The 12,490-nt window shown below is 45.0% G+C and overlaps 1 protein-coding gene across 1 annotated transcript in view; it reads right to left on the minus strand.

Moving 5' to 3' along the window:
* The window catches only part of ST8SIA3 (ST8 alpha-N-acetyl-neuraminide alpha-2,8-sialyltransferase 3), an 18,609-nt gene extending 7,627 nt beyond the window's left edge, over positions 1 to 10,982 (minus strand). The window contains 3 exon segments of the mRNA XM_024754872.1: positions 1 to 141; positions 143 to 164; positions 10,880 to 10,982. The exon segment at positions 1 to 141 is cut by the window's left edge and continues 80 nt beyond it. Coding sequence (XP_024610640.1) covers positions 1 to 141; positions 143 to 164; positions 10,880 to 10,982 — 266 coding nt within the window.
* Positions 10,983 to 12,490: the final 1,508 nt, after the last annotated feature.

Genomic DNA, 12,490 nt, shown 5'->3' on the forward strand with positions numbered 1-12,490 from the left:
CAGGGGAGCCGCGGAGGGCCAGGGCGTAGGGGCGGGCAGGAGCCCCAGAGAGAAGCCAGGCCCCCAAGGCAGGGGCAAGCGGGCCAGGAGGCTGAACAGGAAGATGGAGGGTCTGCGCGGCGGCGTGGCGATGTAGCTGCGCGCCGTGCGTCTCCGACCGCCGGCTCAGGCTCCCCAGCGCGTTTCCAGCGAGGCTGCCGTCTCCTCTGCAGCCTGCAAGATAAATGTGATTGGAATAACGTTACAGTTCGATCTAAGCACAGGATTTAATTAATGAACTCTCATCTCCCAAATAACCGGGGGAGGGGCGGAAGAGGGAGGGATGAAGGGGAGGTGGCAGAGGGAGGGGAATTGAGGCTGGAAGGCTGCAGCCCACGTCAATGGCCTTCCCAGCTGAGGGTGCGGGCGAGGAGGTGTCTCTGGCCAGACAGAGGCCCAAACTTAGTTCAATGGACAATTCATTACTTTATAAGTTAATCGTGGAATATAGAGATAAATAACTGGAGTTGCTGTCCTGGAGGATCACAGCAGCTGGGTGCTTATGAGATGCAGGGAGAGTGGTTTTAGGAGTAGAGATTTAAAAGCTTCTCTCCTCACCACAGAGCACAGCCCCGGGCCCCACGGATCAGCACCTGCCCCAACACCCCAGCAAGGAAGCCCTAAATAGCGGCTGGGCCTTGTGAGCGCTTAAAACCTCCTTGGAATCTTCTGTAATCTCTCCCGTATCTGCTTCCTATGCCCAGTGCATGCTACGCTTCTCTCTAAAAGTTGGGTGGTGCCTAGCAGAGTTGTAAGGTGAGCTGTGAGTGTGGAGGGCCCGGCTTCCCCTCCCTTTCCTCCCAGTGTCTGACTCCCAGCACCCTGCGCGTAGACAACCAGCATGCCCCACAGGTAACCAGGATGGAGCAGTTCCCTCTGATTAAACTCTCCATTGCCCACTTTTCTGACTCATCCCTGTGGCCAGGCCTTCAGGATGGGCCACTCAACTTTGCCCTGAAGCTTAGCTTAGCTTAGACCAGGAGCTGGGGCATCGTAAACCTCTGTCCATTATAAATGCCCAGAACTCTCTTTTGGAGGAACTTAGGAACCAAGTAAGAGATGCTGCCTCCGAGGGTGGAAGGAAAGCTCACTGCCTAACACTTTGTGTTGCTGTTTCAATTTGTTTTAGCATATTCACATGTTACCTGTTTTAATATACATTGGAAATAAAAGTTAATTCATTTTCGGTCATGCTGTTGGATGCTCAGACGGCAATCTACATGTTTCTTTAGCTCTGTCCTTTGCAAGTAACTTGTGACGTCTTCCCCTAGCTTTACCCTTGGCCTGGTCCTCCCAGGACAGTAAGCACTAAGGAAAGAAAGAAGCTGGAGGTGAGAAATCGGCCTTCAGGAGCCTTTTCCAATAAAGCAAGTTGATGTTTTCCAAGGTGGCTATGATTTCTTTCTCTCTTGAACTTCTGATTTTATGGGCTTTGGTGGACCTGATGTTATGGTCTGTCTGTGGGCTATGAATTCTTCAAAGCAGTGAGCTCCTGGGCTGTAAGCTCCTGCAGATCCAGGACCATGTCTTCTTCTGCCCTGTTTCTGCATACTCCCTGCATACTGTCTATGGAGAGGCATGCTTAATAAGTGTTTGAGGACCTAATGAGCTCCCTGTGAAACACGTCTGGTTGTGGACAGCAGTGCACAGAATGCAGCTGTCTTTTTCCATTGGAACAGAGAGTTAGTAATTTTGCACCTACTCAAGGTATTTTATATCAAAATCTAAAAATGTAGGTTAAGAGGACACAATCTTTTCCCCATAGGACTTTTTAACTATGTAAAAATTTTAGAGAAGTCTTACATGTCCACGCATGATGAATACTTGAAGCATATTTTTTGAATAAATACTATTTTTTTTTAAAAGAGCTCATATGAATATAGTGTAAAATGCCAAAGGGAATAAGATCTTATGAGAGCTGTCTGGGAATTACACATATTGGAAAAACTCTTCTTGAACAAGAAGTAGAGGGACACACCGTGGAGGCCAGAGTACTGGTTACAGCTCCAGGCTCTGAAGTCAGCAGACTGGACCTCAAACGCTGACTCTGTGACCTTGGATAAGTTGTCAGCACCTCTGTGCTTCAAGCTCCTTATCTACATAACTGAAATAAAAACCTCCCAGGATTTTGGGGAAAATTAAACAAGGCATGTAAAGTCCTGGGTACAGCTCCTGGCTTGTATTAAGCAGTTAATAAATACGAGCTAAACAGCTTGGGCAAGTTGTTAGTGTCTTTCTCTGACCTCATAAGTATCCTGCTTCAGAATGCATAGAAAAGGATGTACTTGGTGAGGCATTTTCCTACGGAAAATGACAAAGATCGAGAAGCTCTTTGGTTCTCTTACAGCATTACAGGCTTTCCTGGAACATATGATATGGACTCATTCTGCCTGGATTTAAAAACTGATGTATTACTTATGCTCAGCACACCTCTGTGAGCCCTCTAAAGAAAGTCCTGCTAGGATAATTCCCATATTGCATATGGATCACTGAAGGTCATGTGATGTAAAGGAACCAAATTAGCCAGAAAGTAAACAGGCACGCAGGAATCCTATGCCAGGCCTGAGGGTGACAATGGATTGCTCAGTAATTACCAGAGGAAAACATCTTGGGAATGCTGCTTCACAGAGTAACAGCAGCTACTGAATATGGTATTTTTCAGGCCTGGGATTATAGCTACTTAGTAAATTAAAAAAGAGGGTACTTTTACAAAATATCACTTTTTCAGATTTCATTGGAAACCAGACCTCTATAGTAGTTCAGGAGGGCAAATACAAGAAATACAGAAATGGAAAACTCCTTTGACTTAATATTTTCTAGGGGAGTTTTTTTTTTTCTTTTTTGCGGTACACGGGCCTCTCACTGTTGTGGCCTCTCCCGGACCGGGGCACGAACTGGCGTCCCCTGCATCGGCAGGCAGACTCTCAACCACTGCGCCACCAGGGAAGCCCCAGGGGAGTTGTTATTTTTGGATACAAGTACTTTCCCACTTTTTGTTTGCAAAAAGTACCCACATTTTGCAAACGTGGCTCTGTTGCCCTGTGTAGTTCTTCACCAACCCATGTGTAGTTCCTCACCAACCCATACCCACCAAGAATAATTTATAGGCACCACTTGGATGGGAAAGCTGGGAGGGATAGTGTCTTTTGTTAGAAATGACATCATTCATTCATTTATTTCTGGTTTTTTTTCATCAATTCATTAAATCAAATGTGTTGGTTGTCAGACACTCTGATATGCAGACTCAGGGCTTATAAAATTATTCTTGACCTCATAATGCTCACGGTCTTGTGAGGGGAGAAAGGAGGAAGCATTCTGGCAGTACTATGTAACTGGGTTATAAACTGTGTCTGGAGAGGTTGGTGGTGGGGTTCTTCATAGAGGGCAACCTCTGAGCTGGATTTTAAATCATGAGTGGGGTTCATTAGGTAAAGAACTTTAGAAAGGATGTCCCAAGTAGAGGGAAAACAGGAGGCAGGGAAGATTATGGTGGGCTTGGGGAACAGCAAGAGTGTGAGTTGACTGCCACAAAGAAGAGCCCACGAAGGCTCCTGATGAGATGCCGTATCTTCAGCAGTGCTGTTCAGAACTGTCCAAAGTTTGTAGAGAGGAACCAATCAATCGCATTTGAACCGAATGGGTGTAGGAGCAGCTGGAGTCAGGCCCACGGAGAGATGGAAACAGCGACTGCTCATGTGGACGTCAGCTGATGTGTCCAGTGGCCCGCCAGCCTGTTTTGTGCCTTAATTTATGAATGAAAAAAATTGACCATTTTCTGTTATGAAACATTCTTTTCTTTTTTTAAATTTTATTTATTTATTTATTTATGGCTGTGTTGGGTCTTTGTTTCTGTGCGAGGGCTTTCTCTAGTTGCGGCAAGTGGGGGCTACTCTTCATCGCAGTGCGTGGGCCTCTCACTATCGCGGCCTCTCTTGTTGCAGAGCACAGGCTCCAGACACGTAGGCTCAGTAATTGTGGCTCACGGGCCTAGTTGCTCCGTGGCATGTGGGATCTTCCCAGACCAGGGCTCGAACCCGTGTCCCCTGCATTGGCAGGCAGATTCTCAAACACTGCACCACCAGGGAAGCCCTATGAAACATTCTTGAATAAGGCATCATGGAGTTGACTTTTGGAAGGGCAAGTGACCCCTCCAGATGACAGTCCACTGGGAAACTCCCAAAGAGCAGTTTCCCAGTGGACTGTCCCCAAGCCACATGTGATGGAGTTCTTTCTGTACACTGTTGCCTGACTCCTTCATTTCTACTAGGTCTAACAGTGGCCACAGAGGAAAGATCTTGGGGTCCTCTGGATTTCTACCTCCTATTTCCCCACAGAAGATAAATACTTCATGAGTTCAGAGGTGGGAAAAGCCACTGTGGTCAAAGAGAGCTTCATGAAAGCTCTCAGATGGAACTGAAACTAGAAAGATACATGGAAGTTTCCAGAGATGGAGATGGTAACAGGGGCAAGGCAGTCAGGGACAACGAGGCTGAAAAAAGATGCAGAGGCAGAAGAGAGAAAGGCGTGTTGGGGCCAGTGAATAAATCAGCCCCCTTGGAGTAAGGTGAAAACAGCCAACATGTATAGAGCACTTCTTAAGTGCCAGGTGCTTTTTATACATTTTCTGTAATCTTTGCACCAATCTGGTGAGGAAGGTATAATTCTCCTCACTTTATAGCTGAAGGAACTGATGTTAAGGATTTGCTCAAGGTGAAACCTCTTTGACTTTAAAGCCCACCCTTTCTACTGCTGCATACTGCTTGTAAGCAGGTCCAGAGACAGACAGCTGGAAATATGTGCAGGCCTGGGAAGTTTGAAAGCATCATCCTTCGACAGTAAGAACCAGTTAATGCTACTACCATTGAAGATGATGATGATTTCGTCATCTCACTTTTGTTGCACACCTGCTATGTGTTGGGTATTATACTAGGCATTTTACATAACTAATCTCATTCAATCTCCGTTCCATCCCTCTGATGGTATAATGACTGCCGCCATTTCAAGAATGAGAAACTGAGGTTCAAAGAAGTTAAGCAACTTGCCAAGGTCACACAGCTACTGACTTTAATGTGTCCACTGGTATTCCAGGGCCAAGAGGAAGTGGGCTTTAAACCTCCTCCCTTGATCATTGTGTCTCAGGGCTACTGAGGAAGAGGATGCATACTAGCCTCTTTAAAAAAGCCATTTAATCACAAGGGTTGGGGGGGGGCGGTGCGTGGCAACAAGGAAAAGACCACAGTGATACATCTGAAAGGCAGTGGCCTGCTCTGTGGCTGGGAGAAAACTGAGTAGGGCTGGAGCCTGGGCACAGGGGTGTGGGGGGGTGCCCAGCCATCCCGTGGGGACAGTCAGGAGACAGCATCTTATTTTCATTGTATACTTTAGTGGCAGCACAGCACCCAACACAGCTGATGCCCAGTGTGGAAAGAAGGCAAGGAGCTTCTCTGCTGTATAGCATACCTGAGGTGCGGGTTAGGGAGAAGGTCGGTTTCCAGTACTGATTGTAGGGAAAGATCATTCACCTTGAATGGGATGCGCGAGTTGGCTTGCTTACTGAAGAGAACACGTTTAATTAAATACAAAACATAAAGCACAGGAGGGATGCACTGAACAGTGAAACGCCCTCCTACCCTTATCTCCCTAGAGACAGCTACTGTTACCATCCAGAGATGCTCTGTGCATTCATAGGCATTTGAGTATGTATTAATTTTTATTTTATTTTATTCTTTTTAATATATATATTTTAAAATTTATTCATTTATCTATCTATCTATCGTTGGCTGCGTTGGGTCTTCATTGCGGTGTGCGGGTTTCTCATTGCGGTGGCTTCTCTTATTGTGGAGCATGGGCTCTAGGCACACGGGCTTCAGTAGTTGTGGCTCACAGGCTCAGCAGTTGTGGCTCGTGGGCTCTAGAGCTCAGGCTCAATAGTTGTGGCACATGGGCTTAGTTGCTCTGCAGCATGTGGACTCTTCCTGGACCAGGGATCAAACTCGTGTCCCCTGAATTGGCAGGCGGATTCTTAACCACTGTGCCACCAGGGAAGTCCCCTGAATTAATTTCTAAAACATAAATGCTGAGACCAGTTTGAAATGATTTTTGTTTCAAGGTTTTTATCTGTATCTTTTACAAAAGACATTTTGCATAAAATTTTAACACTTCAGATGTTTGCAATGATTACATTTTCCAGAAGCTGAGGAGTTACTCATTTTGCACCTACAGACTTCTCATAAAGCTCAGTGAAGCATCTCTATGTGAAAGGAATACAAGAACTTCAAATAGCCTTTTCTTCAATGAATAAATAAAATATATTTGGAAAGCCGTCTTAAGGCTTTTTGCGGTCCAATCCCTAGGAAATCGTTGGGAAGAGCTATTACGTTCAATTGTGTTAATCTCCTGGGTCCTTGTATAGAATTTCGACTTTTCAAATGTTTGCAGCGATTACTTTTTCTAGAAGCTAAGGTATTATACTTGGAGAAGCTACTGCTTCTTGAAAAATAATCTTACAGTTAAGCTTTAAGCTATTCTTATGTCTATTGTGTCTCTTTATCGCACTGACTGTGGGTACAGGAAATCATCCATGGTGAGAGCAGCCACAGTGACATTTCCTAGGTACCATCAGGGGAGGTGTTTTTTAAAAAAAATCTCATTTTAGCCTTCATCTTGAGTTTTGGGGCAGTGTTTTGTTCCTTGTGCTTCTGAAACTGTAATTGTCAACAACATATCTTTGAGAGCAGGGGGAAAAACACTTTTGTTTGTATATTATTATAACAAAAAGCGACAAAACTTCCACGTAATTAAAAAAAAATGCACTACCACGTGCTGATTTATTGATGAGTACAGCTTCCACAGAGGAAATGGTAGGAATTGTTGAAGGATGGACTGCTAAGTATCCCCTCCCTGGTCTGTGGACCCCCCTCTCCCGATTATAAGCGCATGCTTCTAGCTGAGATTTCTCATATTGTGTTCACAGGAAATTCACAGGAATAAGTGGTCACTGGACTTCCCAATATTGAAAAACTCAGTCTCAGTAGGGCAGTGGGGAGACTGAGCTACATCATGTTATATACTATGGGCCTCCACGTTCTGTGTCATGTTCACAATAATGCTATATGATAGTATTTTATTCCTTGCTGTAGATAAGGGAAAAAGAGACTAAGGGGGATTAAATTACTTGGCCAAGTTCACAGCAGCTATTTTAAAAATGGGATTTTAATATAGGACTGAATGACTGCATAGTTACTCCTCTTTTCACCAATCCTCGTTGCCTTCCATGCCAGAAGCTTAGGGTCTATACACTGGGGCATGAAAGATGCTTCCTCAAAGTGAATATTTCTCATTTAAAAAGGAGTCAAGGATATAGTATCCACCTTGGCTTCTGTATCCCTTTCTCCTCATGGTCAGCTTTTTACAAGGATGGTTGAACATGAGGAAAGTGGCTTCTCAATGGATGAGATGATCAATGTAAACTTGGGAAGAATCCTTTATATCTTTATTTCAAAATTCTATTTTACTTGGTAGTTTGACATGCAAAGACTCTAAGTCCTGTTGGAGGTGGTGTAAGATGAGGGAGTGTCTAGCTTTTGGTGTCTGTACTTGTGTTTGGAGGAGGGCAATTTTGATGTAAGCCTTTTTTGCAGGTAGAAGAGGTTGGGTGGAGACTTGCAGGCAGATGGAGAATGTAATTACCACCTTCTCCCTAACAGCAACCCGAGTAGAAGGAGCCAGGGCAGGCTCAGAGGCGAGAGGGAGGTAACTGATCTTCCCCAGCATCTCTCCCATGCTTACACCTGTTACCTGACACCTGGCTGAATTCCCATGGAGGAGCTTTATTCTTGCTCTGAGTTCAAGCTGCTCATTAGAAAAAAGAAACTCAACCATTATGTATGCCATGTCCTTCACAAAGAATTGTATTGATCTTGTATTTTTCCCAAAGGAAAATGTCCAACAAAAGTGAGTAGAGAGCATGTTGTAATGCTCTTTTTCTCCTCTGTGATCATCTAGGATTACAGAAAGCCTTCCAATTGGACCTTAGTCGCCATCAACAGGTACCACTGCTCACCTGGGGACAGGTGCTACCTCAAGGGCAATCAGACTCCAAGGTGGTTACTGAATTCTGCTGGTTTTGGCTTAGACTTTGGACAATCTTTCCCCATCTTCTGGGGGAATTAGGCTTTTCTGACCCTGCAGCATTGTCTGCACTCCCAGATGTCCCCCAGTCTGTTCTCTGCCTTCCCCATTCTCTATGAGAATTAGGACTGACAACTCAATGGGGACCTTGTAACATGAAATTTTTAATCTTTACAGCAATATCCTTCAACTTTTTAGTTTTATGTTGGATGGCTGTGCATTTAGCAATTTTAGGTAGGATTTGCAGAACTGTGGAAACTTCATCTATCATAGATCTGGTGTAAGACTAGCTGTGAAAAAGTGAGGGTTGCAGACAGCATTAGACCTTTAGATAGTGGCTGTGAGCACTTATCAAAGGATGCTCTCTTTGTGAGCTCAGAGTGGAAAGGGATGCTGGTTCCACGTAGGTCATTACAATTGATAATCGCGATCTTTGGGGCAAAAAACTGACAACCATATAAATCTTACATTTTTACAGCACGTCAATCTTTTTTCAAAGTACTCTCACATCTATTATCCCATCTTGACCTCCCCAGGAAACTGTGAGTTGGGCACAGCAAGTATTTCTATCCTGATTTCATAGATAAGACACAAAGAGGTTAAATCCCACAGCAAGGCAGAAGGAGACTGAGACTAAACATCCATGTCTGATGTTAAGGCTGCTAGTCTCTCCACTATAAAAACCCTCTCCTTCTCTATTCTCTGCAGTCTAGCCTCTATGGTTGAAATCACTTTATTTAGAGCAGTGTTTCTCAACTCGCCCTGCACATTTAGGTCACCTGAGCAACCATTAATACCAATGCCCAGACCACATCCCAAACCAGTTGCTAATGCAACTGGATCTTGGCAGTAGCTCCCAGCCATCTGTATGTTGTAAGGTGCCTCGGGTGATTCTGATGCACAGTGAGGACCAAAAACCATTGCTAGAAGCTGACCAGTGGCAACCCTCCTGTCAAATTCAGTGGCTTTTCCTTCACTATTAGCCGGGAGCCAATGGATGTTAATTTCTTCTTTAAACTCACTCCTCCTTCCATAAATGACATTCTCTCGGTTCCCTGTTCTTCTCTGAGGGCGCCCTCCCAGTCTTATTTCTTCTTCACCATCTTTATTTTGTCTTCCCAAATTACATGACTTCAACCTCTCTCTTTTCTCTGCATGGTCACACAGGATACAGGGAACAGTGTGAGGGTTTGTGCAAAGGGTCACTTATTTTCAAGGGCTTAAACATTAGGAAGGAAGCCAAACAAGAGCAGAGGTCTCATTCTGATCACTGCTGCAGCTCTAGAACCTAGGGCAGTTCTAGAACCTAGGATAGACACGTGCCCAATAACTGGATGATCATCTACTTGACTGAGTCTCGTATCTGTGTATACAGTCCTGACCTGCATTCCAGTCTCGTCCCTCTAATGCCATCTCTTGGATGTGCCATCTTCTTAAACCTAACTTGTTCGAAACTGAACACATCATCTTCTTTCCTCCTACAAACTAGTTCTTTTAAATGTTTCCCAACCATTTCGTCACTCCCAAGGACCTCATCCTTTTCATCCTGTAAATCAGCCTTGAATCTTCTTCCTCCTTTACCTAGGCTTACATCATGAACACCCCATTTGGCTGACACTGCCCTGCCCGCAGCTCTGGTAGGGAAGCAGTTCGAGGCTGTGCTCTGTGCACTAACTGGAGCAGAAGTGGGTCCACCCATCCACTGGCTGGTTGCCCCTACGGTGACCAAGGAGAAAGGCTCTCAGTTCCCTTGGAACGTGGAGGGAGAACATGGGGAACATTGACTGGAAGAGACTGAGGAACTACCAGAGTGACTTTGGCAGCCAACTTGCATGGACACTGAATGGCTTTCTAGGTTTGGTTCTATGTCCTGTGAATCCTTTATAGACATTCCATTTTCTTAAGATCTGCTGGCATGAACTTCTGTTCTGGTAATACCCATAATCAATTATATCAGTGTTAGTGATAGTATTTCTTCCTTTGAAAATTGTATATTTTTTTCAATTTGCCTCTTCCTTTCTTTTTGTACCACCTAACCAAATTCCTAACCATCTCCTACCTGAACCAGGTAATCACTTTCTAGTAGGTGTACTTGAACCTTCTTGTCTCCTTCAACTCATCTTATTTGCCGTCGCTTCTGCCTAGACTTCCTACTTCAGTGTAAACACATGGGGAGCTTATGCTTGTCCCTTTGGAAATCTTTCTCAAGATTAAGGAGAACGAACAGTCCGGGGATTGAGTAAAAGAACGGGTCTGGAATCAGCCTGCCTGGACTTGAATCCAGAGGCCAGTTAACTAACTTGGTGACCTGGGAAAAGCTATTTAACTTCTCCACGCCTCAGTCTCCTCACTCAAATGAGAAAGAGTGATACATATGTCATAGGGCTATAGAAGGGATTAAATGAGTTAATTATGTAACGCACCAAGCTCTGTGCTGGGCATACAGTAAATATCAAAATATCTTGGCTTTGTTATTGGCATCTCCTCTGAGAAAGCATCCCCAGTTTCCTGTTCATTCCCCACTCTCTACCAAAGAGTTAGAATTAGGCACTTGTTTTCTCTGTTCTCATCAATGATATATTTTCCCATTATTTTATAGGCTAGCAATCTTATGCATTCTGCATTTCACAATGGTCATTACATTGAAATTTGGCTAACTATGCACCTTCTACCTAATACCTCAGAATGGCGTGAGATTCTTGACTGGTACCTGGAATAGGCACTTTGGCAAACTCCCCAACCCTCATCTCCTGCTCAAGAACAATTCTCGATGAGTCTAATCTCACTATGGTGATTTCATTCTCTTGCCACATTTGGCTTTGCTCTGGCCAATAGGATACGAAAGGAAGTGTCTGGGAGAGTTTCTGAGAAAGATTACCTCTGTTTTAAAATGAGACCTGAGGGAAAAGCAGTCACTCTTCTTCCCCTGGACATTGTCATGTTTGTCATGAGGTTTGGAATTTGGAATGGTGGCAGCCACCTTGTGACCGTGAGGGGAGATAGCTGAGGACAAATCTAACACTGGGGATGATAAGGTAGAAAGTCAGAAGGAACCGGGTCCTTGAGGATATTGCAAGGAATTGATTTAACTGATCTTGCCGCTTCCCTTTACCAGGACCTCTGGCTATATGTGAAAATAAATCTTCTTTACTGTTTAAACCAGTTGAGTCTGGGCTTAATTTGACCAAAGGCATCTTAACTGACATAATGCCATGCCACATTGTTTAAACTCTGATGTTTATTTTTTTTAAAAAATCTGGTCCCTCCTCTGATGTCCCTGGGACCTCCTAAAGAGAGACTTTTGAAGTCTTAAAGAGAGGCAGTAGTGCTAGATGAGGCCAGTGTTTCATTACCCATGGGAGGAGATGAAGGAAAGACTGAAAGAGAGAAAGGAAAATAAAGGGGAGTGGGGAGAAGAGAGTGAAGTGGCTCTGAACAGCTCCTTGCCCCCACCCAACCTATATGAAGGACAGAATCTCCCCAAAGTTTCTTTCTTTTTTTTTTTTTTGTGGTACGCGGGCCTCTCACTGTTGTGGCCTCTCCTGTGGCGGAGCACAGGCTCCGGACACGCAGGCTCAGCGGCCATGACTCACAGGCCCAGCCGCTCCGCGGCATGTGGGATCTTCCCGGACCGGGGCACGAACCTGTGTCCCCTGCATCGGCAGGCGGACTCTCAACCACTGCGCCACCAGGGAAGCCCCCCAAAGTTTCTTATAAGGACCCCCAGGGGCATAGCCCAACACCTCCCCTACATGTGGACTCAGCTCTTCCTTTCTGGCTAGTTAGCTCTTGTCAGTAACCTGCCAAAATAACATAAAGCGTCAGGTTAATTTCCCCCTTACTTTCACTTAAAGAATTTTATGCTCCTAATACATTCCTCCAAAGCATCTTTGAGCTCATCTGAATAGCAGGCCTTTACCCACTCTTTATTAATGAGAACATACTCTGTGCCCAAGTTCCATGCTCTGGGGATCTAGTGGCGAACGACACGCACAAGGTCCCACTCTCATGGTGCTAATACTGTGGGAGCATATGGTGCTAAGTGCGATGTAGAAACTGTAAGAGGAGATGTGATCAAGGGTGTGAGTTTAAGCTGATGCCTAGAGTAGAGCAAAGAGCCAGCCAGGCGTTCCAGGAATAAGGAACAGCAAGTGCAATGGGCCAGGGGTCAGACTTAGCTTGGCTTGTTTGCGGAACGGAAAGGTTGGTGTGGTTGGGAACGTGGTGAGGGTGAGGTTGGCACCAGATCCGTAGGCCCCTGTAGCATGTGGAGTTGGACTTTATCCTGGGTGCAGGGGGAAGCCCTTGGGTGGTCTTAGCA

Source organism: Neophocaena asiaeorientalis, unplaced genomic scaffold (genome assembly GCF_003031525.2).
Source record: "Neophocaena asiaeorientalis asiaeorientalis breed wild unplaced genomic scaffold, Neophocaena_asiaeorientalis_V1.1 scaffold124, whole genome shotgun sequence".
In the NCBI taxonomy this organism is placed as follows: Eukaryota; Metazoa; Chordata; class Mammalia; order Artiodactyla; family Phocoenidae; genus Neophocaena; species Neophocaena asiaeorientalis.